Source organism: Triticum aestivum, chromosome 2D (assembly GCF_018294505.1).
Source record: "Triticum aestivum cultivar Chinese Spring chromosome 2D, IWGSC CS RefSeq v2.1, whole genome shotgun sequence".
Taxonomy (NCBI): domain Eukaryota; kingdom Viridiplantae; phylum Streptophyta; class Magnoliopsida; order Poales; family Poaceae; genus Triticum; species Triticum aestivum.
The window spans coordinates 169,180,282-169,207,929 of NC_057799.1; the positions used below are offsets into that span (position 1 = coordinate 169,180,282).

The 27,648-nt window shown below is 44.5% G+C and overlaps 1 protein-coding gene and 1 non-coding gene across 2 annotated transcripts; both read right to left on the reverse strand.

The window, feature by feature from the left end:
- Positions 1-9,111: 9,111 nt before the first annotated feature.
- On the reverse strand, positions 9,112-9,183 carry TRNAG-UCC (transfer RNA glycine (anticodon UCC)). Its single transcript has one exon. It is a non-coding gene; the product is annotated as a tRNA-Gly (tRNA).
- Positions 9,184-13,584: 4,401 nt separating this feature from the next.
- On the reverse strand, positions 13,585-16,105 carry LOC123052396 (vacuolar protein 8). The gene is made up of 2 exons (XM_044475544.1): positions 14,041-16,105; positions 13,585-13,935 (listed from the first exon to the last, which is right to left on the reverse strand). The coding sequence occupies exons 1-2, from the start codon at positions 15,699-15,701 to the stop codon at positions 13,827-13,829; spliced, it is 1,770 nt and encodes a 589-aa protein (XP_044331479.1). The 5' UTR covers positions 15,702-16,105; the 3' UTR covers positions 13,585-13,826.
- Positions 16,106-27,648: the final 11,543 nt, after the last annotated feature.

Genomic DNA, 27,648 nt, shown 5'->3' on the forward strand with positions numbered 1-27,648 from the left:
ACAATATCTTTCATGTACTTAGCATAAGGATTCATTTTAAGCATATCAGTCAAACGCATACGCAAAAAGATAGGTCTACTCATTTCAGCAAAGCGCTCAAAATCCTCATCATCCTTTTTCTTGGATGGTTTAGGAGGAAAAGACATGGGTTTCTGAACCCATGGTTCTCTTTCTTTACCGTGCTTCCTAGCAACGAACTCTCTCTTAGCATAACGTTGATTCTTTGATTGTGAGTTATCAAGATCAACAGCAGGTTCGATCTCTACATCATTGTTATTGCTAGGTTGAGCATCAACATGAACATCATCATTAACATTATTACTAGGTTCATGTTCATTACTAGATTGTGTTTCAGCATCAGAAATAGAAATATCATTGGGATTCTCAGGTGTGTCAACAACAGGTTCACTAGAAGCATGCAAAGTCCTATCATTTTACTTTTTCTTCCTCTTAGAAGGACTAGGTGTATCAACATTAGTTCTCTGAGAATCTTGCTCAACTCTCTTAGGGTGGCCCTCAGGATACAAAGGTTCCTGAGTCATTCTACCCCCTCTAGTCACAACTCTAACAGCATTATCATTTTTCTTATTATTTAATTCATTGAGCAAATCATCTTGAGCTTTAAGCACTTGTTCTACCCGAGTAGTGACCATAGAAGCATGTTTACTAATAAGTTTAAGGTCACCTTTAACTCTAGACATATAATCGCTCAAGTGTTCAATCATATAAGCATTATGTTTCAATTGTCTACCAACATAAGCATTAAAGTTTTCTTGTTTAATAATAAAATTATCAAACTCATCTAGGCATTGGCTAGCAGACTTATTACGAGGAATATCACCCTCATGAAATCTATAGAGAGAATTTACCTTTACTACATGTGTCGGGTTATCAAGACCATGTATTTCTTCAATAGGTGGTAATTCTTAACATCTTCAGCTTTAATACCCTTTTCTTTCATAGATTTCTTTGCCTCTTGCATATCTTCGAGACTGAGAAATAGAATACCCCTTTTCTTCGTAGCTGGCTTAGGAGTTGGTTCAGGAAGTGTCCAATCATTATCATTACTCAATATATTATTCAATAGCAATTCATCTTGCTCAATAGTTCTTTCCCTGAAAACACAACCAGCACAACTACCCAGGTGGTCTCTGGAAGCATCAGTTAGTCCATTATAAAAGATATCAAGTATTTCATTTTTATTGAGAGGATGATCAGGCAAAGCATTAAGTAATCGGAGAAGCCTCCCCCAAGCTTGTGGGAGACTCTCTTCTTCAATTTGCACAAAATTATATATTCCCCTTAAAGCAGCTTGTTTCTTATGAGCGGGGAAATATTTAGCAGAGAAGTAATAAATCATATCCTGGGGACTACACACACAACCAGGAGCGAGAGAATTAAACCATGTTTTAGCATCACCCTTTAATGAGAACAGCAATAACTTAAGGATATAGTAGTAACGAATTTTTTCATCATGAGTGAATAGGGTGGCTATATCATTCAATTTAGTAAGATGTGCCACAACGGTTTCAGATTCATAGCCATAAAAAGGATCAGATTCAACCAAAGTAATTAACTTAGGATCGACAGAGAAATCATAATCCTTATCAGAAATACAGATAGGTGAAGTAGCAAAAGCAGGGTCATATTTCATTCTAGCATTCAAAGACTTTTCTTTCAGCTTAGCTAACAGTTTCTTAAGATCATATATATCCTTGCAAGCAAAAAAAGTCTCTATCAGTTTCTTCATCCATAACATAACCCTCAGGCACACCAGGCAATTCATATCTAGGGGGAGAATCTTCATCATCACTTTCATCAATATTATCAGTTTCAATAATTTCATTCTCTCTAACCCTAGCAAGTTGTTCATCCAGAAATTCACCTAATGGCACAGTATTATCAAGCATAGAAGTAGTTTCATCATAAGTATCATGCAAAGCAGAAGTGGCATCATCAATAACATGCGACATATCAGAATCAATAGCAGGAGTAGGTGTCGCAAGTTTACTCATAACAGAAGGTGAATCAAGTGCAGAGCTAGATGGCAGATTTTTACCTCCCCTCGTAGTTGAGGGATAAATCTTGGTTTTTTCATCTTTCATGTTCCTCGTAGTGATCAACAGATAGAAATCCCAAGTGACTCAAAGAATAGAGCTATGCTCCCCAGCAACGGCGCCAGAAAATAGTTTTGATAACCCACAAGTATAGGGATCGCAACAGTTTTCGAGGGTAGAGTATTCAACCCAAATTTATTGATTCGACACAAGGGGAGCCAAAGAATATTCTCAAGTATTAGCAGCTGAGTTGTCAATTCAACCACACCTGAAAGACTTAATATCTGCAGCAAAGTATTTAGTAGCAAAGTAGTATGGAAGTAGCGGTAACGGTGGCAAAAGTAACAATAGCAATTTTTGTAGTAATCGTAACAGTGGCAACGGAAAAGTAAGTAAGCAAAGATCAATATGTGAAAAGATCGTAGGCAATGGATCAATGATGGATAATTATGTCGGATGTGATTCCTCATGCAACAGTTATAACATAGGTTGACACAGAACTAGCTCCAGTTCATCAATGTAATGTAGGCATGTATTCCGAATATAGTCATACGTGCTTATGGAAGAGAACTTGCATGACATCTTTTGTCCTACCCTCCCGTGGCAGCAGGGTCCTATCGGAAACTAAGGGATATTAAGGCCTCCTTTTAATAGAGTACCGGACCAGAGCATTAACACTTAGTGAATACATGAACTCCTCAAACTACGGTCATCACCGGGAGTGGTCCTGATTATTGTCACTTCAGGGTTGCCGGATCATAACACATAGTAGGTGACTATTGACTTGCAAGATAGGATCAAGAACTCACATATATTCATGAAAACATAATAGGTTCAGATCTGAAATCATGGCACTCGGGCCCTAGTGACAAGCATTAAGCATAGCAAAGTCATAGCAACATCAATCTCAGAACATAATGGATACCAGGGATCAAACCCTAACAAAACTAACTCGATTACATGGTAAATCTCATCCAACCCACCACCGTCCAGCAAGCCTACGATGGAATTACTCACGCATGGCGGTGAGCATCATGAAATTGGTGACGGAGGATGGTTGATGATGATGACGGCGACGGATTCCCCTCTCTAGAGCCCCGAACGGACTCCAGATCAGCCCTCCCGAGAGAGATGAGGGCTTGGCGGCGGCTCCGTATCGTAAAACGCGATGAATCGTTCTCCCTGATTTTTTTCTCCCCGAACGTGAATATATGGAGTTGAAGTTGAGGTCGGTGGAGTCTCAGGGGGGCCACGAGGCAGGGGCGCACCCCAGGGGGGTGGGCGCGCCCTGCACCCTCGTGGACAGGGTGTGGGCCCCCTGATGCTAATTCTTTCGCCAATATTTTTCTTATTCCAAAAATACTCTCCGTGAAGTTTCAGGTCATTCCGAGAACTTTTATTTCTGCACAAAAATAACAGCATGGCAATTCTGCTGAAAACAGCGTCAGTCCGGGTTAGTTCCATTCAAATCATGCAAGTTATAGTCCAAAACAATGGCAAAAGTGTTTGTAAAAGTAGATGCGTTGGAGACGTATCACCGCCCACAACTCTTTTTGTTCTACTCGTGCATATCATGTACGCAGAGAACCTGGCTCGGATGCCACTGTAGGGAAACGTTGCATGGAAAACAAAACAAAAATCTACGCACACGCAAGATCTATCAAGGAGATGCATAGCAACGAGAGGGGAGAGTGTGTATAAGTACCCTCATAGACCGTAAGTGGAAACGTTTAGTAACGCGGTTGATGTAGTCGAACTTCTTCACGATCCAACCGATCGAGTACCGAATGTACGGCACCTCCGCGTTCAGCACACGTTCAGCTCGGTGACGTCCTCGCCTTCTTTGATCCAGAAAGACGACGACGTAGTGGATGAGTTTCGGTAGCACGACGACATGGTGACAGTGATGGTGAAGCTATCTCCGCAGGGCTTCGCCTAAGCACTACGAAAATATGACCGAGGGATAAAAATGTGGAGGGGGGTGCCACACACGGCTAAGAGATTGTCGTGGTTATGTGTGGCGCCCACCTCCCACATATATATAGGTGGGGGGAGAGGGGAGAAGCCAGGAGGCGCCCCAAGTAGGGCCGAATCCTACTTGGGCTCCTGCCCTGGCCCCCCCCCCCCCAGTACCATATATGCGAGAGGGGAAAATGAAAGGGGGGAGAGGGAAGGAAGGGGGAGGCCGAATCCCCCTCCTTTCCTTTCTCCCATAGGCCGGCTACCATAGGGGGGTGCGCCAACCCCTTGTGGGCTGGTGTGCTCCCCTCTACTGGCCCAATAGGCCCATCTTTCTTCCGGGGGTGTCCGGAACCCCTTCCGGTGACCTGATGACTACCTGGTGCACTCCGAAACTCTTACGGTGTCCGAATACCATAGTCCTATATATCAATCTTTACCTCCGGACCATTCCGAAGCTCCTCGTCATGTCCGTGATCTCATCCGGGACCCCGAACAACATTCGGTCACCAAATCATATAACTCATATAGCTATTTTTTTAAATAATACATTTTTTAATTAATTTTCATAAATATTACGCTGGATAAAAAAATTTCAAAAATAATACATCGTCGGCCCGCTGCAGGCCGACTGGGCCTAGTCGGCCCACAGCAGGCCGATTGGACTCCAGTCGGCCTACAGCTGGCCGACTGGCCCCTGTCGGCCCACTGTGGGCTGATTGGGTCCTGTCGGCCAGCTGTAGGCCGACTGGAGCTAATTGGCTCGCTGTGGGCTAATTGTTTTTGCAAAAAAAGTAGGCATAAAAATATATGTTTAAAAAATGTTAATTAAATAATTAAAAAATGTTAAACGTGTATAAAAAATGTTCCTGATGTATACAAAAAATGTACAATATATATGCAAAAAGTTGACATAAAAAATACGTTTTAAAAAGTGTTAAGCATGTATTTAAAAATTGTTAAATGTGTGTATAAAAAATGTTCCTTATTTATACAAAAAATATAGAATGTGTATGAAAAAAATTGACACCAAAAAAATATGTTTGAAAAAAAAATGTTAATCATGTATTTGAAAAAATGTTCCTTATCTATACAAAAAATATAGAATGTGTATGAAAAAAAGTTGACACCAAAAAAATATGTTTGAAGAAAATGTTAATCATGTATTTGAAAAAAAGTTCAACGAGTACACAAAAATGTTTCATGTATTGGAATGAAAGGTTAAACGTGTATAAAAAAAATGTTCCAGCTCCGGATCCGGTATGGGAGCATCACGGACCTAAGTATGATTGGTTGCTCTTTTTGTATGGAACTGGAACATTTTTTTCAAACATATTTTTTTGGTGTCAACTTTTTTTCATACACATTCTATATTTTTTTAATAGATAAGAAACATTTTTTATACACACATTTAACAATTTTTAATCATGTATTTGAAAAAATGTCAACTTTTCAAATATATTATTTTGGTGTCAACTTTTTTCATACACATTCTATATTTTTTGTATAAATAAGGAACATTTTTTATACACACATTTAATAATTTTTAAATACATGCTTAACACTTTTTAAAACATATTTTTTATGTCAACTTTTTTGCATATATATTGTACATTTTTTGTATACATCAGGAACATTTTTTATACATGTTTAACATTTTTTAATTACGTAATTCACATTTTTTTAAACATATTTTTTTATGCCTACTTTTTTTGCAAAAACAATTAGCCCACAACGAGCTAATTAGCTCCAGTCGGCCCACAGTGGGCCGACAGGACCCAATCAGCCCACAGTGGGCCGACTGGGGCCAGTCGGCAGCTGTAGGCCGACTGGAGTTCAATCGGCCTGCTGTGGGCCGACTAGGCCGAGTCGGCCTGCAGCGGGCCGACGGTGTATTATTTTTGAATTTTTTTTACCCAGCGTAATATTTATGAAAATTAATAAAAAAATGTATTATTTAAAAAAATTAGCACTCATATAACACTCTATCGTCAACGAACGTTAAGCGTACGGACCCTACGGGTTCGAGAACTATGTAGACATGACCGAGACACCTCTTCGGTCAATAACCAATAGCGGAACCTAGATGCCCATATTGGTTCCTACATATTCTACGAAGATCTTTATCGGTCAAACCGTTATGACAACATACATAATTCCCTTTGTCTATCGGTATGTTACTTGCCCGAGATTCGATCGTCAGTATCTCTATACCTAGTTCAATATCTTTACTGGCAAGTCTCTTTACTCGTTCGGTAATACATCATCTCGTAACTAGCTCCTTAGTCACTTTGCTTGCAAGCTTATGATGTGTATTACCGAGAGGGCCCAGAGATACCTCTCCGATACTCGGAGTGACAAATCCTAATCTCAATCCATGCCAACTCAACAGACACCTTCGGAGATACCTGTAGAGCATCTTTATGATCACCCAGTTACGTTGTGACGTTTGATAGCACACAAGGTATTCCTCCGGTTTCCGGGAGTTGCATGATCTCATGGTCGAAGGAACATGTATTTGACATTCAAAAAAGTTGTAGCAATAAACTGAACGATCATATGCTAAACTGATGGGTCTTGTCCATCACATCATTCTCTTAATGATGTGATCCCGTTATCAAATGACAACTCATGTCTATGGTTAGAAAACCTTAACCATCTTTTGATCAACGAGCTAGTCTAGTAGAGGCTCACTAGGAACACGGTATTTGTTTATGTATCCACACATGTATTTAAGTTTCCGATCAATACAATTCTAGCATGAATAATAAACCTTTATAATAATATCCATTTTATTATTGCCTCTAGGGCATATTTACATCACGAACTCATGGCACCTCAAACGTTTGTGATGGCAAATTTAGTGACGCGAGGATACAACTTAGTTGTCAAGCATGACAACTTTCTTTTTGGATGACAAGTTCCTGTTTTTTTCGGACGACAACTTTAGTTATAAAAATGTCAGGACCGGAATGCTTCATGTCACATGTGTGGCACTTATCATTTGTAAAAACATAACAATAAAAACATGTTCTAGAAAATAACAAAAAAGGAAAATTGTGAGCGTTGTGATTTTTTTTTGAAGGAGGAGCGCTAGGTGTGTGAAGGCGATGGCGTAGAGTTGTGCTGGCCCGTGACACCTGCTTGTGCATACGCATAGATCCATTCAGAGCCGTGGTTGTGCAAAGGCATAGGTCCATTTGTGTTCCGTCATCTTCTCAGAAAACAAATTTTCTGTCAGAGAGCATAACATTCCTATAATAACATAAAAGAAAAAGAACAGTGGCACTCCAAAAAGTTGTTTATGTATCCACACATGTATTTAAGTTTTCGGTCAATACAATTCTAGCATGAATAATAAACCTTTATAATAATATCCATTTTATTATTGCCTCTAGGGCATATTTACATCACGAACTCATGGCACCTCAAACGTTTGTGATGGCAAATTTAGTGACGCGAGGATACAACTTAGTTGTCAAGCATGACAACTTTCTTTTTGGATGACAAGTTCCTGTTTTTTTTCGGACGACAACTTTAGTTATAAAAATGTTAGGACCGGAGTGCTTCATGTCACACGTGTGGCACTTATCATTTGTAAAAAAAATAACAATAAAAACATGTTCTAGAAAATAACAAAAAAGGAAAATTGTGAGCGTTGTGATTTTTTTTGAAGGAGGAGCGCTAGGTGTGTGAAGGCGATGGCGTAGAGTTGTGCTGGCCGTGACACCTGCTTGTGCATACGCATAGATCCATTCAGAGCCGTGGTTGTGCAAAGGCATAGGTCCATTTGTGTTCCGTCATCTTCTCAGAAAACAAATTTTCTGTCAGAGAGCATAACATTCCTATAATAACATAAAAGAAAAAGAACAGTGGCACTCCAAAAAGTTGTTTATGTATCCACACATGTATTTAAGTTTCCGGTCAATACAATTCTAGTATGAATAATAAACCTTTATAATAATATCCATTTTATTATTGCCTCTAGGGCATATTTACATCACGAACTCATGGCACCTCAAACGTTTGTGATGGCAAATTTAGTGACGCGAGGATACAACTTAGTTGTCAAGCATGACAACTTTCTTTTTGGATGACAAGTTCCTGTTTTTTTTCGCACGACAACTTTAGTTATAAAAATGTCAGGACCGGAGTGCTTCATGTCACACGTGTGGCACTTATCATTTGTAAAAAAAATAACAATAAAAACATGTTCTAGAAAATAACAAAAAAGGAAAATTGTGAGCGTTGTGATTTTTTTTGAAGGAGGAGCGCTAGGTGTGTGAAGGCGATGGCGTAGAGTTGTGCTGGCCGTGACACCTGCTTGTGCATACGCATAGATCCATTCAGAGCCGTGGTTGTGCAAAGGCATAGGTCCATTTGTGTTCCGTCATCTTCTCAGAAAACAAATTTTCTGTCAGAGAGCATAACATTCCTATAATAACATAAAAGAAAAAGAACAGTGGCACTCCAAAAAGTTGTTTATGTATCCACACATGTATTTAAGTTTCCGGTCAATACAATTCTAGCATGAATAATAAACCTTTATAATAATATCCATTTTATTATTGCCTCTAGGGCATATTTACATCACGAACTCATGGCACCTCAAACGTTTGTGATGGCAAATTTAGTGACGCGAGGATACAACTTAGTTGTCAAGCATGACAACTTTCTTTTTGGATGACAAGTTCCTGTTTTTTTTCGCACGACAACTTTAGTTATAAAAATGTCAGGACCGGAGTGCTTCATGTCACACGTGTGGCACTTATCATTTGTAAAAAATATAACAATAAAAACATGTTCTAGAAAATAACAAAAAAGGAAAATTGTGAGCGTTGTGATTTTTTTTTGAAGGAGCGCTAGGTGTGTGAAGGCGATGGCGTAGAGTTGTGCTGGCCGTGACACCTGCTTGTGCATACGCATAGATCCATTCAGAGCCGTGGTTGTGCAAAGGCATAGGTCCATTTGTGTTCCGTCATCTTCTCAGAAAACAAATTTTCTGTCAGAGAGCATAACATTCCTATAATAACATAAAAGAAAAAGAACAGTGGCACTCCAAAAAGTTGAAACAAGTTAGCGTATCTAATGAAAATGCGTCTGCCAGGAGTCGAACCCGGATCTATTGCTTGGAAGGCAATTATCCTAACCGTTGGACTACAAACGCGTTGATGTTTAAATTTCAGATGAAATGCCTTAAAATCTTATTGATATTTTCTTTCTACCCCACCACCATAAATCAGCAAATCCACCGACACTTACAGAATGCGCACCAGAAAAGTTAGCAAAAACAATTTGATGAGAGCATCAAATAGTTTATTTTTATTTTTGAATTTGCTCCAGTAACAATGGAAGTGTTCAATTTTCTCTGAGGCGGTCAACTAACTATATCAAGAAATAAGAAAGGAAGAATGAAAACACTCTGGTAAACTATACTAATATTTAAAACACCAATAATGCCCACACGTCTTATATTTAGGAATGGAGGTAGTAAAATTTACAAAAGAAAACAAAAGAAAAATAATACACTGCTTGTTGACCCTCGCAAATGACTAATCCTTCATGCGCCGAATTGCTTAAGCAAGCGCTCGGAGATGCAAATCCTATGTATGGCTCGTTGCGAGCAATATGGTAGTGCTTGCTCACGTGTGTTCACTGAGTGTGTGTTCGGTAGAGTGCAGGAGGGTGAATGAGTTTAAGAATTCCCTTCTCGACCCAATTTTGAAGTGTTTGGTAGCCTGCACGGGGCTTCCTCAGCATGCACCAGTGTAGACCAAATACCCTCTTAGCATCCACGAAGAGAGACAGTCGTTCGCTGGTCAGGCTGCATGAGCAAAGCGAGCAACAATGTGTTTCAAAATATGTTCAGAATTTCTAAAAATTAATTGAACTTCCAAAAAATGTTCAGAATACCAAAAAATTCAAATTTTCGAAAAATGTCCAGATTTTAAAATTTTGTTAAAATTTGAAAAAAGTACAGATTTTCAAAATTTGCTAAGATTTTCAAAATATGTTTGAAATTATAAATTTTGTTTCAATTTTTTAAAAAAGTTTGGAATTTCGAAAAAATGTTTTTAAAATAGAAATTGTTAAAATTTTAAAAATGATCAAACTCACAAATTTTGTTTATTTTAAAAAATATATAATTTCAAAAATTATTTTAATTTTCAAAACTGTTATTTTTTTCATGTTTCAAAAAATTAATCATATTTTTGAAATGTTTTCTTCACTTATTTGAAAATACCGGTTGCTACAGTGCTAACCGACATGTCTAAATAGATGCAAGCTGCTAAACAGAGTCTCAGCTTAGCATGTCTTAGCACATATACCGCTACCAAACAACAGCAGATGCATGTATTCAGCATGTCTGCGCTGAGCTTGTATCAGAGGAGAACAAACATGCTAGATTGGGAATGCTACCAAACACACCATGAAGGACTAGTCCATCTTAGCTCTGGTTTTAGGAACCTTCAACCCGGTTTTGGAAAAGTTCCAACGGTTTTTATTTGTTTCTCTGCCATTTCTTTTGTTTATTAAATCAGTTTTATTATTTCTTGTCTTATTATAATTATCCGTTTTTCCTCTAATTTTTTGTTTTTTAATTTGTAAACATTTTATACTTTTGTAAGCATTTTTAAATTCATGCATGTTTATCAAATTTTGTGAATATTTTCCAATTTTGAAATATTTTCTAAGTTCATGATTTTTTTAAAAAGTTTGTAACTATTTTGGATCATGAATTGTCTTAAATTTGTGGATATTTTTAAGTTCATGAGCATATTTCAAATTCATGTCTATTTTTCAAAATTGTTGTTTTTTCTAAAAATTCATTGATATTTTCCAAATTCATGAGGATTTTGTTGAAATTTACAAATATATCAAAATCCATGGATATTTTTAAATTCATATATTTATTAAAATCCATGAACATGTTTAAACTTAAGGTAAAATTGCTGAAGCAAGATAACCAGCCGAAACACATAAAAGGCAGAAAACAGGATGAAACAAAACCGTTTAGAAGTTGGCATAGAGGATTTGCTCATAATGGCCCAGGCAAGCCTTCATCAGAGCGCCTGTGCGATCCTGGGCTTGACATGTGGTCGTGCACGGCCTGGTGTGATGCTGGGCTTGACAGACGGCATGGTGTGATTAAGAGCGTCCGTTTAGAAGTTGGCATAGAGGATTTGCTCATAATGGCCCAGGCAAGCCTTCACAGAGCGCCTGTGCGATCCTGGGCCTGACATGTGTTCGTGCACGTCCTGGTGTGGTGCTGGGCTTGACACGTGGTCGTGCACGGTCTGGTGTGATGCTGGGCCTTACAGGTGGTCGAGCACGGCCTGGTGTGATGCTGGGACTGACATGTGGTCGTGCACGGCCTGGTGTGATGCTGGGCCTGACATACGGCATGGTGTGATTAAGAGCGTCCGTTTAGAAGTTGGTATAGAGGATTTGCTCATAATGGCCCAGGCAAGCCTTCATCAGATCGCCTGTGCGATCCTGGGCCTGACATGTGTTCGTGCACGTCCTGGTGTGGTGCTGGGCTTGACACGTGGTTGTGCACGGCCTGGTGTGATGCTGGGCCTTACAGGTGGTCGAGCACGGCCTGGTGTGATGCTGGGACTGACATGTGGTCGTGCACGGCCTGGTGTGATGCTGGGCCTGACAGACGGCATGGTCCGTTATTGAAAATAAAAATAAAAAATTGCATCTTCTAGGAGTCGAATCCGGGTCTATTGCTTGGAAGGCAATTATCCTAACCGTTGGACTACAGACGCATTCATGTCATTACTTAAGATGCAACATTATTTATCAGAGTCATTCTTGTTTTCCACTAGCATGAATCAGCTAATCATTTTTGCACTTACGCTGCACATTCACAAACATAGCAAACACAGAAAACAATTGATGCCCTCATCAACTAAGATTTCCCCACTCTTGTTGTTCAGATTTTTCTAAGGTGGTCAACTACTCGTAGAAAATAATAGGGAAGAGAGCAAACAACATGCAGACGAGGCAGACAGCCTAACTCAACAATCACCTCACAGTTTTTTCTAGAGCATATTCTTAGGACTACCTGTTGCGTTGACAGCCTAACCAAAAAGCGTTTTTGCTTGCTGCAGAAAGGCACTCAACTGCCTCGGAGACATGTTGCTTATCATCAGGACCGATGCCACGACGCAGCCCAAGCCTAGCACTAGTAGCGGATCGATGAAACAGCGAGGACGTTCCCACTCTCCCCACACACTGTCCTACTAGTAGATTAATTAAGGCTTTGTGTCTCTTGCTTACCGATGGTTCCATGAAAAGGCAGCTCGCCTTCTCATCTCTGCATGAAAAGGCAGATCACCTCAGCTGACTAACCAAGGTGAAATACACTAGCTTAAGAGGGTGTTTGTTTTCAGAAACTTATTGGTTTAGGGACTTAAGAAGTCCCTATAAGTCCCATCTAAACCAAACAGGAGGGACTTATAGGGACTTAAAGTGGACATTTGGGACTTATGAAATAAGACTCTTAAGGAGAGTCTTATAGGGACTTATAGTTGTAATATGGTCTTTTGGTCCATGTTAAGTCCCAAGAACCAAACAGGTAGGGACTTGGAACTTATAAGTTGGGACTAAAAAAAGCCTTAGGACTTATAAACCAAACACGGCCTAAGCCCAGAGGAAAAATGATCAGTCCACACGGATGATTTCGTATTCCCTGACACTCGTGCCAAAGACCCACCGGTCAGATGTCACTCACAACAACTCGGCCCGCCTTCTGTTCTCAGGTCATGCTCATGCTGAACAAGCTTGTCCAAAACCTGAAGCAAGTGACCAGAATACGGATACAAGTAACAGCCGTGTAGTTGGCTTGTTTGGATTGTAGGGGGACATAGACCAAGAAATGCAGCCATCATGCTAGCAAATAATAAGGTTAGTGTGCTTTCAGTCAGTTAGCCTCGAGAGCGAGATATGAACAACACAGCAGCAACCACGACAAATGCATCAGTAATAACAAATTAAGGTACAACAGCACTGCAGCAGAGCCTGACCAGCAGGGCTCTGCGATGAGAAGGGAACCAACCTACAGCATAAAGGAGCACTAAACATCCATCAGCGTTACCACAGAATGTCCTTGCAAGACCAGGCGCATAATCTACATCGTCCTCCTTTGACCAGAGTACATCCGGAGTACTACACAGGTCCATGATCGGAGACACGGCTACATGCTGCAGTCACCCCGGAGAAGAGGACCAGATGCCGATCGATCCATGATCCACGGTTTCGGTTGCAATCCACATGGATGGGACTGGGGTAAAGGAGAAAAAAAAGGAAAGCGGCCAACTTATTGCGATCACCGGAGCGCATCATCATAACTCATCGGCGTTGGTAGAGTACGTCGGCCAGGCAGGCAGGCAGGCTCCCGATCCCCACTGCGCCGGTGCTAGTGGTACTGAAAAAGGAGAGATCATAACGCGCAGGCGGCCCTACCATGAGATACTGACTCAGATCGATCGATTTTGCCATTCTGATGATACAGTGACCCGCTGAAATCATCTCATCGCTGAGTGGGCATACTCCTGCATTGTGGAACGGCTTTGAATGATTATACTTTTATTTCACAGAGACGGGCAATGTACACAGGAGAGTGCCAGTGCGTATGGGTATCAGGGCGTGGGCTGTGTCAGGAGCAACACATCGCCGAGTACTCGAATACACTGGGGAGATTCATCCGTTCATTCACTGTAACAAAATATGGAGTGAACATATGTGTTAGCTACCCATGAAGACAGCACAATCAAGAACTGGTGCCGGACACAATCAAGGTCACAGGCTCCAAATGCCATGGAACATGTTCCTCAGCTTGCTCCCGCCAAGCTTCTTCACGATCTTCTTAGCGTCTGTCACGTTGGTCTCTGCAAGCTTCTCGAGGTTCCTGACATTCGTAAAAGGTTCCAACAAATGTTGTTAGCACCAACGTATTCAGAAGTCGAGATTTGTTGTTAGCATCAAGATTGGATCGTTTTAATGTTGTGATTACCTCACGTGCTCCGATGACATGATCTTCCTCCGGCCGGAGTTGCTGTCCGCCAGATGCACCAGTGTCGACAGCAAGAACCGCTTCGCCGGCGAGGGTTTCTCCTCGTCGGGGCCTAGCAGCTGCAGTACCTGCGCCACGTTGCGGTCATCCTGGACGAAGCGCTTCCGGTTGCGGTGCACGGACATCATGGCGCAGAGCGCCTCCGCGGCCAACTCCCTCGCCTCGATGGATTTGGCCGCCTGGACGATGCCCACCAGCTCCGGCATGAACCCGGCGTCCCCCATCGCCTTCTTGGTCTCCTCCGACACGTGGCACAGCCGGTGCGCTGCTTTTAAGGCGCTGTGCTGCAGCGTGGTGTCGCCGTTGCGGAGGAAGAAGAGCACCCGGTTGAGGAAGACGGCGCCGATGAGCCGGTCGATCGAGTCTGGCAACGAGAAGCAGAGCGCGTCGATGGCGCGGAGCGCCACCTCCCGTGCCTTTGAAGAGCGCGGGATGCCCGGGTCCAGCGCGCGGACGAGGGACTCGGCGGTGCCTTCTTGGAGCACGACCTCCCTGGATGAGCTATCTCCGGAGGCGATCGCCGCGAGGAGCTCCATTGCCTGGATTTGCGCCCCCTCGTCCGCGGGGCCCTGCAAGAGCGACACGAGCACCGGTACCGCCCCGGCGTCGGCCACCATGTACTTCCTTATCTCCTCGACGCCCACGAGGCTCCTCAGCACCCGGCACGCCGCGCACACGAGCTCGCCGCCGCTGGTACGGTGATCGGAGCAGATGTTGATCAATGCCGTGACGCCGCCGTGCGCGGCGACGGCCCACGCGTTGTCGGCGTTCTCGGTGAGCTTGCTGAGCACACGCGCCGCCCGCTCCTTCGCCGCCGTCCCGGCGCCCGTGTTAAGAACCCGGATCACCGGAGCGATGACGCCGCCGCCGACAAGGTCGCCTTTGCAAGAAGCGTCATACCCGGCGATCACCGAGATGGCGTCCAGGGCCTCTTCTTGGACGCGAGCGTCTGGGGACTCGAGCAGCCCAATGAGAACGCCAATTCCGTCGGCGACGTCGGACACGACGACCCGCACGCACTTGTCGTCGTCGCGCAGCACCTCATTGAGCGCGGCGGCGGCCTCCCTCCGCATCTCCGCTCCGCCGACCCTGAGCCTGGCGAAGAGGTCGCGCACGTAGAACCGCAGGTCCTCGCGGCTGGCGCCGGCGCACGGCCGCGGCACCACGAGCGCCCGCGCGCGCGTGAGCGAGCCCGAGGCGCATATCTCGTCCAGCCGCGCCAGGTGCGTGTCGAGCGTGGACGCGACGACGTCGAGGTCGCTCCGCAGCCGCAGCTTGCCGCCTCCGTAGTGCCGCCCCTGGCTCCGCGGCACCAGCTCCCGCGCCTCCCTCACCGCGTCAACGACGTCCCGTAGGAGGCCATCGAACGCCTCGTGCCTCTCCTCGCCGTCGGAGGCCGCGATGACGGTGATGTCCGCGAGGCCGGCGTGGAGCCGGTTGAACTTGTCCCTGATGAGCTGCCACTTGAGCGGGAAGAGGGACGCGGAGAAGGAAGCAGAGATGAGAGAGTTTATGGCGTCCAGCGCCGTCGCGAGCATCCCCTGCTCGTCTTGCTCCGCTTCTTGGCTCCCCGCCTCGCCCGCCGCCGCAAATTCTCCCATTCTTCCGACGAGCTCAGCTCAGCTCACGCGCAGACCCTTACCACGTCGTCAATTCCTGCCGTTGCATCGAGCAAGCAAGAAAGGGACGAGGAGCAGAACAAGCGGTGGAGCTATTACTAGTTATGGTATGCGGAGAAGGCGGGGGAGTGTGACGACTGTAACTGCAAGGTGGTGAACTGGCGATGGCTCAACTCTTGAAGGCAAGCTCGACTTCAAGGTAGTTAATGGAGTTATGGAGGCGGAGGCGGGGCCGGTGGTGGGTCCCCCGGACGTGGGCGCAGCACCAGCGCGGACTGTGGATGCAGTCGGACTCTGGGGAAATGCGTCTGTGAGGAGTGAGGACGAAGGCTTGGGGATTGGTGCGCTGTGGCGGAGAAGAAGCGAAGGACGATCGACGGAAGGAATGTAAGCAGAGCCCCGGGGGTCTACGAACTAGGATCGCGCGACATGCCCAGCAATGCTACACGTACGAAAAATGTTAGGAGATGCTACCTTTTTTTTTAACTCACGGAGATGCTACTGTAACGTGGTGCAAAATGATGTACGTTGGCCAAGTTGTCGGAGTGCCTCCAATGTTTTTTCTCAAGGAACTTCACAGAGCTTTAATCAACGAATGCATTCGCCGAATAGCCAGCCAGGAAGCTACTGATCAGGAAGATAGGGATAGTGTCTAACCAGTTTTCGGTCACATTAAGCGTACAACCATAATTAGTACAGAGATGTGCATGACCGTTTGTTGATCTTAGTACATGTTGAATACTAAAAGAAGCAAAACTAAGAGCAAGCTCTTCAATTTCAGTGAGAATTGGTGCTATCACCGCCCGCCCGATCAGTGTAGCGAGAATTCCAGAGATTAACTGCCACCAAACAGCCGGTTTCCATGATCACATGTGTGTAGCCGCATAATGTAGCGAAGATAACTCCTTCCTTCAGAGCTAGGGCGTCGGCATTGAGGGGGTCTGTGACTCCTAGGAACGGCTTACACCATGCACCCTTGAATCCCGAAGAAGAGCGGGCGACACCCCCCGCTCCAGCGTTGCCATCATCGAGATGAACTGCACCGTCTGTATTTATCTTGATATGAGAAACATCTGGGGGTCGCCAGCCATAACCGTACAACGTCGAGGTATGCTGTCGTGGCAACTCAAGGAGAGCTAGGTCTCTCTGATCCTTCTCACTGAGCTGGCTGGATCTATCCTTTCCAGGTCATGCATCAAGCGATTGCGAGACATCCAAACGGCCCACATCACCGCGACAATTATCGCTCTGTCCTTTTCAGAAAAACGCTGATCACATAAGATATCCCTTGTCCATGTGTGAGGACGGAGCCTTGGCGCATGTATGTCAAAGAGCAGTCGGGCTTCCTCCCAAAACCAGCGGGCATGAGAGCAAAGCAGAAGGGCATGTTCCAAGTCCTCATCCATGGCGAGACAAATCTTACAAGTGTTAATTTCTCTTATGTGGCGATGCTTCAAGTTGCACTCATCCTGTATGATGCCTTGCATCACACGCCACCAGAAAACCCTCACTTTGGGGATTACTTTGAGTTTCCAAATAGCATTCCACATATGCCGTTGATCCACTAAAGTACCGGTAATTTCCCCCTCGTCTAAAGCCAAACGCTCTTTCTGATTCACGATAGCTCAATATGCCGATTTAGCAGAGTAAATGCCCGATTTCTCATGTGCCCAAGCGAGAAAATCTTTGCCCCCTCCTTGCTGCAAAGGAATGTTTAATATGGTCGCCGCATCCGGTGCGATTAAAGTTTGTATAACAAGCTCCTATCGCCATGCCCTATTTTCTGTATGGATCAAATCATTGGCAGCCTGAGCCGCCGTGTTCGCTAGCTGCAACATAGGAGACATTGAGACGGTGGAGGGAATCCACTTGCCTTCCCACACCGAAATAGAAGTTTAGTCTCGGACCCATTTAACAGGCCCAATTTGTAATGCATCTCGTCCCGCTACAATCGCCCTCCAAGTGGCAGAAGAGGATTTCGGGACCGTGGCTTGTAAGAAATCCGAGTCAGGAAAATACCTACTCTTCATAACCCTGATACATAGTGAGTTAGGATTCATCATAAATCTCCATCCATGCTTCCCAAGTAGTGCAAGTTGAACAACCGAAGATCGCGGAATCCCATTCCACCTTTAGTCTTAGGCGTGGCCGATTTCTCCCAAGCAATCCGATGGAAGGATCTTCTATCCAGAGAGCTCCCCCATCGGAATTTTGCCATTCTTGAGGTTAATACTTTGCACACTTTTTGTCAAGATAAAACAGCTCGTGCTATACGTTGGTATTGCTTGGATTACAAATTTTAGCATGGTCTCTCTACCAGCGCAAGCGAACAATCTCTCTGACCAACCTTGCACCTTACCTCGAGCTCAATCCCCTATAAAATCAAAAGTACCATTGTTAATTTTTCCAACAGCGGTGGGTAAACCGAGATAACGCTGTGAAAAAACTTTCACTTGAACACCAAGAAGTTATTTCAGACTTTGCCTGAGAGCTGCGGGTGTATTTGGACTGAAATAGATCAAACTTCTACTCATGTTCACGCACCGTCCAGACGCATCACCATAGATCTCAAGAATCTCATTGAAACTTGTAGCACTTTCGATATTTGCCTTGATGCAGATAAGGCTATCATTGGCGAAAAGCAGGTGATTCACCCAAGGTGTTTTGAAGCTTAATATAACATCTTTATTAATATAATTACCATAATACTTCAAGAGCGAGGAAAAACCTTCGGCACAGAGAAGAAAAAGATAGGGGGCAATGGGTCACCTTTCCGAAGTCTTCTCGATTGACACGGACTGAGAATCGAACTAACGTGACACACTTCATGATCAATCTTATCAGATTGGCCCTAAAACCAAGCTTCAGTAAAATGGCTTCTAGAAAAAGCCATTCTACCATGACGTATGCCTTCATCATATCCAGCTTAACTGCATAGGTGAAGTTCTTCTCTTCTTATGTCTCTTCATCATATGTACACTTGTGTAAGCAACAAGTACATTATCTGTTATCAGATGACCTGGGACGAAAGCACTTTGTTACTCACCGATTATATCATCCATGCACCTTCTCATACGGTTAGTGACTGCCTTGGCAGCCAACTTATATAGCACTGGACATAGAGCAATTGGGTGATATTGTGAGATACTCTATGGGTGACATACCTTCGAGATCAATGTGATCGAAGTGTCGTTGAGGCCCATTGGTAGTTCCCCTTCATTGAGAAAAGTTGGCACCACATGTGTTATATGTCCACCCACTATGCCTTTGAAGGGGCCATTTGGAAGAGTGCATGATGTACCTCAGATGGTTCGTACGGCTTGCACAGGAACTCGATCATCTCTGGTGTGAAACGGGATGGAGCATGAGATAACAACGCAACAGTGCCATTGACACCTTGCGACGAGTAAAAAAAGCTTGATAAAAGGCTAATTTTTTGGCTTTATCTTCACATGCATTTACACAAACAGATCCGTCGGCTCTCTTAAGGCCAACAATTTATTGATACGTTTTCTTTGCCTAGCTTGTGCTTGAAAATACGTCGTGTTGCGATCACCATCGCATAACCATGGAACTCGGGATCGCTACCGCATCCAGACTTCCTAGAAATGAAGTGCTTCTCTTAGCTTCTGAATTGTGCTCTTCTCTTCATCCGATGGGCTCCCACCCACTGATTGACGCCGTAACATGTTGTGCTGCTTTTGTAGATTACAGACTATTCTTAGCAAGCTACCAAACTCTCGGGGACCCCCAGAGCGTAAGTTGTTGTAAGACCCCTAAGGAATCTACAATTTCCCTACAAACCTGGACTACGATTCTGGCTCCTCCAAGTATCGACTATTAACTGATCATAATCCTGGTGTGTCTGCCAAATGTTTTCATAGCAAAATTGTTTGGGGCCGGACGAACGATGTGAAAATGCGTGGTTTCTGAATTCGGCGACAACAAGATAATGATATGATTCCAGCGCACACACATGCCAAACTTGCATGTGCTTGAACCTCTACCTGAAATCCTCATTGGCAAAAGCCCTGCCAAGCCTAGCCTTGATGTTTGCATCTCCAGATTGTCGGTTATCCCATGTATAAGTAACACCTAACCAACCAAGATCTTGGAGACCACGTTCAATGGTGACTTCGTGAAAATCTCTCATCTGCCTCTCAGGACGAGCTGGTCGGCTAAAATGTTCTTCAGGGTACAAGGTTTCATTGAAATCACCCACGCATGGTGAGGGATAGTGTCGGTGTCAAAACCGGAGGATCTCGGGTAGGGGGTCCCGAACTGTGCGTCTAAGGTCGATGGTAACAGGAGACAGGGGACACGATGTTTACCCAGGTTCGGGCCCTCTCTATGAAGGTAATACCCTACTTCCTGCTTGATTGAGCTTGATGAATATGAGTATTACAAGAGTTGATCTACCATGAATATGAGTATAACTATGGTAATGAATCTCCCCTCCGGACTAAGTCCTCCGGTTTATATAGACACCGGGAGGATCTAGGGTTACACAAGGTCGGTTACACAGAAAGGTATCTACATATTTAATTGCCAAGCATGCCTTCCACGCCAAGGAGAGTCCCATCCGGACACGGGTGGAGTCTTCGGTCTTCGTATCTTCACAGCCCATCAGTCCGGCCCATGGCTAACAGGCCGGACGCCCGAGGACCCCTTAATCCAGGCTCCCTCAGTAGCCCCGAACCAGACTTCAATGACAAGGTGTCCGGCGCGCAGATTGTCTTCGGCATTGCAAGGCAGGTTCCTCCTCCGATAACTTCAAAGTGGTATATTCGGCCTTGCATTTAAGGTCGTACCCCTCGGCTTCTGTGTATCAACAGCTTCAGCTTCCACGTGTCGAGCGAATGCAAGAGGTCAGGGTATTTTTACAGATAACACCCCGGCGGGGCGAGGAAGAATGTCTATTTAAAGAGATTGGATCTTGGATCCATTCGGCACCAGGCGGAAGAATCCTCAGAGATTGCTAGAAAAGACCACTCCAACATGGCTAGCGCTCCCAGCTCTTCCTCCCATCCCTGCGGCCCAGAAAAAGGCGAGTGGGAAAAGTGCTTTGTATCCCATGGTCAGCTGGAGAAGCTGCAAACGTAGGGATCTCTTCCTCCTGCGGATCTGGTCCCTGTTCGAGTAGGTTTGACCTCCTTCAATGGTGAGACCCAGGCGGAGGACTTCCCCAATCCGCCCTGGGGGGGGGGGGGAACGAGTGTGCTTCATCCCTTATCTGCTAAGAGGCGTTGGATTTCCAATTGATCCGTTCCTCCGAGGGCTTCTGGAGTATTACGGTCTCCAACTGCACAATTTCACTCCGGCCTCCATCCTACACATCGCAGGTTACGTCGCTTTATGCGAGCTACTTCTGGGTTGTGAGGCCCATTGTGAATTGTGGAGAAAGCTATTCTGCCTTGTCCCGCGTAACCACGAGGGATCAATATTCGAGGTGGGCAGAGCCGAAATATGGCGCATCGCCAATACCGGATACCTGGCCGGCACACCAAGGAAGGCCTCCGAAGAATGGCCTTCCGAATGGTTTTATATTGAGGACGTCGCACTTCCCGACCCAGTTCGGAGGGGTCTCCCTGAGTTCATAAGCGTTCCTTTGAAGAAACTCCACAGTTGGCACCCTCGGAGTCTCGAGGAGGAAGATAGTGCGGATGTTCGTCAACTCACGAGCAAGATAAGGATGCTCGCTCAGTCCGGATTATCAATAGTCAAAGTAATGGCGACTTCCATAGTACGGGGGGTTCAGCCACTCCAATACAGAGGGCTTCCCATGTGGCACTACAATGGGGAGGATGATGCCTCCCGCTGCGGCAGGAAAGGTCCGGACACCCCCGCCGCCCTGGCCAAAATATTGGCCGAACTGTTCAAAGGGGAGGAAGAGGAATGTCTACAAATCAAGCGCAGAGATGGATATTCCATGTACAATCCTCCTGCTGGGTAAGTCCCAACTCCTCTGCTCTACTCACCCTGCTCCCCGAGCTATTTTCGATGAACATTAATCCATCCATTTATAATAGCACTGGCGAACGATTTCTGACGGGCTTCACAACCTCGCCCCGCAGCCTGAGGGCCACAATCGGGACCTCAACCCCGGATTCGAAGAGGATCCGGATATATTCGTGGTGCTCGAGGATGGGGTGTTTTACCAGGCGAGCTACGATGGCACTAAAGTGGCCATCATCGCCGATTACCCTGGTTTTCTCCCCGCTTCACACGTAAGTAGTCAGGAGACATCTCCCCTGAAAGGGTTCCCCTGTTCCGCCTCACCCACCGCACTGTCTCGTGCTTCAAAGGGGAGGCGTTCGACGTGCCGTGCTACTCCAGGAGCGACTCCGAAGAGAGCGGCTCCCGCACCGGGCAAGCCTTCGAAGAGGAAGGCAAACGAAGACACGGTCGGGCCCTCATCAAAGAGGTATGGGTTTGCAAATATGTTCTTTAATAGTCGCATCCAACCATGACTTTCATGTTCATCCTGTATCAGGAAAAGAGTTCGCCGGACTGTGTCCGGGGATCCGGCCAGTTATACTCCCAACAGCCGGGATCCGGCCCCAGCCGAGGAGACGGGGGCCGATATGGGAGTGACGCCGGACTGTCCTTCGGCTGAGGGCTCGGAAGATATGTCCGTCACCAACTCGAAAGTGGAGAGCGCCATGAATCATCGGTGCCGGAGGGCCATTTTACGAGACACCCCGCTTTTCGGAAGAGGCGTTTAATGCCTTCAGGTCGGCTGATGCATACATTCGAGCTGCTCGGGATGGGCTTAGCAGAGCCACAAAGCAGCATTTAAAACATGTGTAGGTAAGTTTACTGTGTCTGAGTATGATAACATATGCCAGTAGCCCCCGAGACTTAAAGTAGTTGGTACAACTGATTTGAGGATCGCTGCATAATCAAGTTCTTTCTGAGAAGAACGACTTGCTGGCCCAAGAGCTAGAAAAGTGCCGGACACAGTTAAATGCAGTTACCGCCGAACTGGAAAAATCCAAGAAGGCGTCTTCCGGTAATATTTCCCTCCATCGAGAAACAGTAATTGTATAGCGACTGTGTTAACACTGTGGCTTATCTCATAACAGGATCGTCAGATCAACTAGAGGAAAAAGAGTCGAAAAGACTACATGCCGCAGGCGAGCGGGTGCTGGCCCGAGTCAGACAGGAGAAAAACAAACTCCAAGATTCAAATATCCAGCTGGGCGAAGAACTGAAAGATGTGCGGGCCCAGTTGGCTGACTCCGTAAAGGACTCCGTAAAGGAGAACAAAAGGCTGCGAGGCGGTATATTCAATATGTGGCCGAACTTACCTTGTGATAGTTCGGAGATTAAAGGTACTGATAGGGTTATGTTTGTAGGTATGCTGACGGGCCGTCCCGAAGAGGAGATGTTCGGATTCTCGGGCGATCTGCTACAAGAGCTGTCGCGCATGCATGAGCAAGCTCGGCAAGCGATGCGAAGCGTTGCCAAGGCCTTATGGCCATCCGCCTCTCCTCCAGGAAAGATGGAGGATCTCCTAGAGCTATTCAAGGGAGTGCGACGGTGCTTTCGATTGTGGAAAATATTAGCCTGCCAGGAAGGTGCGCGAGAGGCCTGGGCCATGGTGAAAACGCGGTACACCAAGCTTGATCCGAATCATATGGCTCGGGTTGGACCTCTAGGGTCAGATGGGAAAGAAGTTCCCATTAGTTTGGTATATGACCAAGTAAAAGTAGCCGCCAAGTATTCCCAGCAGGATTGTAAGTTAGATAGCCTGCTGGACGGTATAGAGGAGGAAGTTTTTGAGTCCTAAGTGACTATGTACTTTCCTTTGCATATGCAACTCTAGCTGAATTGTAAAACGATTGTCATGGCAGACCTTTTCGCTTCGACCTCTGGCCCGAAGGTGCGGAGTATTTCCGAATACCAGAGCGGCCGAGTAGACCGGGTATGCATGGAAACCAGGCGTAGGGGTCATAGTTGCTTGAACAGACAAGTATCTGGCTAGTTATGTTATATTACATTAAGATTGTAAGAAACATCTTCCAGAGAGAATAGTTCCGTTAAGGGTTCCTTTCCCTGGGTGTGCATGCGTTAATGCGCATGTCCGAACTGTGATTGAAAAATTGCAGTATGTTTTAACTTCTGGGGGTTTGATGTCTACTACTCAACCTTCTTCTTGTAGACGTTGTTGGGCCTCCAAGTGCAGAGGTTTGTAGGACAGTAGCAAATTTCCCTCAAGTGGATGACCTAAGGTTTATCAATCCGTGGGAGGCGTAGGATGAAGATGGTCTCTCTCAAGCAACCCTGCAACCAAATAACAAAGAGTCTCTTGTGTCCCCAACACACCCAATACAATGGTAAATTGTATAGGTGCACTAGTTCGGCGAAGAGATGGTGATACAAGTGCAATATGGATGGTAGATATAGGTTTTTGTAATCTGAAAATATAAAAACAGCAAGGTAACAAGTGGTAAAAGTGAGCGTAAACGGTATTGCAATGCTAGGAAACAAGGCCTAGGGTTCATACTTTCACTAGTGCAAGTTCTCTCAACAATAATAACATAATTGGATCATATAACTATCCCTCAACATGCAACAAAGAGTCACTCCAAAGTCACTAATAGCGGAGAACAAACGAAGAGATTATGGTAGGGTACGAAACCACCTCAAAGTTATTCTTTCCAATCAATCCGTTGGGCTATTCCTATAAGTGTCACAAACAGCCCTAGAGTTCGTACTAGAATAACACCTTAAGACACAAATCAACCAAAACCCTAATGTCACCTAGATACTCCAATGTCACCTCAAGTATCCGTGGGTATGATTATACGATATGCATCACACAATCTCAGATTCATCTATTCAACCAACACATAGAACCTCAAAGAGTGCCCCAAAGTTTCTACCGGAGAGTCAAGACGAAAACGTGTGCCAACCCCTATGCATAGGTTCATGGGCGGAACCCGCAAGTTGATCACCAAAACATACATCAAGTGAATCACGTGATATCCCATTGTCACCACAGATACGCACGGCAAGACATACATCAAGTGTTCTCAAATCATTAAAGACTCAATCCGATAAGATTACTTCAAAGGGAAAACTCAATCCATTACAAGAGAGTAGAGGGGGAGAAGCAACATAAGATCCAACTATAATAGCAAAGCTCGCGATACATCAAGATCGTGCCAAATCAAGAACACGAGAGAGAGAGATCAAACACATAGCTACTGGTACATACCCTCAGCCCCGAGGGTGAACTACTCCCTCCTCGTCATGGAGAGCGCCGGGATGATGAAGATGGCCACCGGTGAGGGTTCCCCCCCTCCGGCAGGGTGCCGGAACAGGGTCCCGATTGGTTTTTGGTGGCTACAGAGGCTTGCGGCGGCGGAACTCCCGATCTATTCTGTTCCCCGAAGGTTTTAGGGTATATTGGTATATATAGGAGGAAGAAATATGTCAGGGGAGCCACGAGGGGCCCACGAGGGTGGAGGGCGCGCCCCCCTGCCTCGTGCCTCCCTCGTTGCTTTCCTGACGTGCACTCCAAGTCTCCCGGGTTGCTTTCTTTCCAAAAATAACTTCTCCAGAAGGTTTCATTCCGTTTCGACTCCGTTTGATATTCCTTTTCTTCGAAACACTGAAACAAGGGAAAAACAGGAACTGGCACTGGGCTCTAGTCAATAGGTTAGTCCCAAAAATAATATAAAAGTGTTTAATAAGGCCCATAAACATCCAAGATGGATAATATAATAGCATGAATACTTCATAAATTATAGATACGTTGGAGACGTATCAGCATCCCCAAGCTTAATTCCTGCTCGTCCTCGAGTAGGTAAATGATAAAAGAAAGAATTTATGAAGTGTGAATGCTAGCAGGTGCATAAGTTTGATCAATGATGATTTCAATCACCTTTTCTAGCATCATTATATGTCATAACAGTAGCTCAACTCATAGAACTTTTCATGATCAAGTAACAAACTATTCACATGTTAAAGTATAGATCGTAAACTTTCTTGAAAACTAACAAACTATGTTCTCAGTCATCAAACATTTACAATTCATCTTATTTTCAGGAAGAGTCTATGTCAGAGCTTTGATTCAGCAAACTTCACATACTCAACTATCATTTAGTCTTCCATGATTGCTACCACTCGAAGCATATTTTTAGAACAAATAGTATTCATCGAACACAGAGAAAGATAGGGGCTTAATGTTTCGCCTCCCAACCTTTTACCTCAAGGGTAATGCCAATAGTAATAATTCATGATCAAATATATTTGAATGGCCATATATGCTTAGATCTTTCCATCACATGATGCTTGCCAACTAAAGAGTAGGTTGGAATGAGAAGGAATACTACTGACTCTTGCATAAAAGTAAAAGATAGGCCCTTCGCAGAGGGAAGCAGGGATTTGCAGAGGTGCCAGAGCTCGAAGCAAAAACAGAGATGAAAATAATTTTGAGAGGTATGCTTTCATTGTCAACATAACGACCAAGAGTTCCCAATATCTTCCATACTACATACATTATAGGCGGTTCCCAAACAGAAAGGTAAAGATTTTTACTCCCCCTCCACCAACAATCATCAATCCATGGCTTGCCCGAAACAACGGGTGCCTCCAACTAACATCAAACCTGGGGGAGTTTTGTTTGCAATTATTTTTGATTTGATTTCGATCTTTTGATCATGGGACTGGGCATCCCAGTTACCAGCCATTTTCTCGTGAATGATGAGCGGAGTCCACTCATCGTGAGAATAACCCACCTAGCATGGAAGATACTGCTAGCCCCTAGTCGCTACATGAGCGATTCGGGCATACAAAACAGATTATTATTTGAAGGTTTAGAGTTTGGCACATGCAAATTTACTTGGAACGGCAGGTAAATACCGCATATAGGTAGATATGGTGGACACTCATGGAAGAAACTTGGTTCAAGGAATTTGGATGCACAAGCAGTATTCCCGCTTAGTACAGATATTTTGGCTAGCAAAGGATTCTAAATAGCAAGCACCACATGTTAGAGGATCCATAACAATATAACTTCTATACAAATATACCCAAGCATAACTCATTATGTTGTCTTCCTTGTCCAACTTCAACTAATTTGCTCAGGTTTGAAAATAATTAATGGGGCTCACAATCATAGAAGATGTCCAAGATAGTATATTTATATGTGAAATCTCTCTTCCTTCAATATTCTTTCATGAATTGTTCAAGTGACCAATACAATGTTTGCTAACCTTCAATAAATTTACCACCTCTACTTCTTATATGTGAAGTCATTACTCCCCATGGGAAAGCATATGAAACATATATAATTTCAGATTTATGACATTCAAATCATTCAACCATTTACTCATAGGATATAAGTGAAGCACACGAGTAAATGACAAACTACTCCAAAAAGATATAAGTGAAGATCAATGAGTAGTTAAATAATTATGTAGCTATGTGAAGACTCTCTACATTTAAGAATTTCAGATCTTGGTATTTTATTCAACAGCAAGCAAAACAAAATAAAACGACATTTCAAGGATAGCACTCATCATGTGAAGAAGCAAAAACTTAGGCTCAACCGATACTAACCGATAATTGTTGAAGAAGAAAGGTGGGATGCCTACCGGGGCATCCCCAAGATTAGATGCTTGAGACTTCTTGAAATATTATCTTGGGGTGCCTTGGGCATCCCCAAGCTTGAACTTTTGCGTCTCCTTAATTCCTTTCATATCACAGTTTCCTAAATCTCGAAAGCTTCATCCACACCAAACTCAACAAGGACTCGTGAGATAAGTTAGTATAAACCAATGCAAAAACCTTATCACACTATACTGTAGCAAATCACTAAAATTATTATTCAACATTGCATACTAAATGCCTCTGCATATTTAATACTCCTACCCTTAAATAGAATCATTAAACAAGCAAACATATGCAAACAATGCAA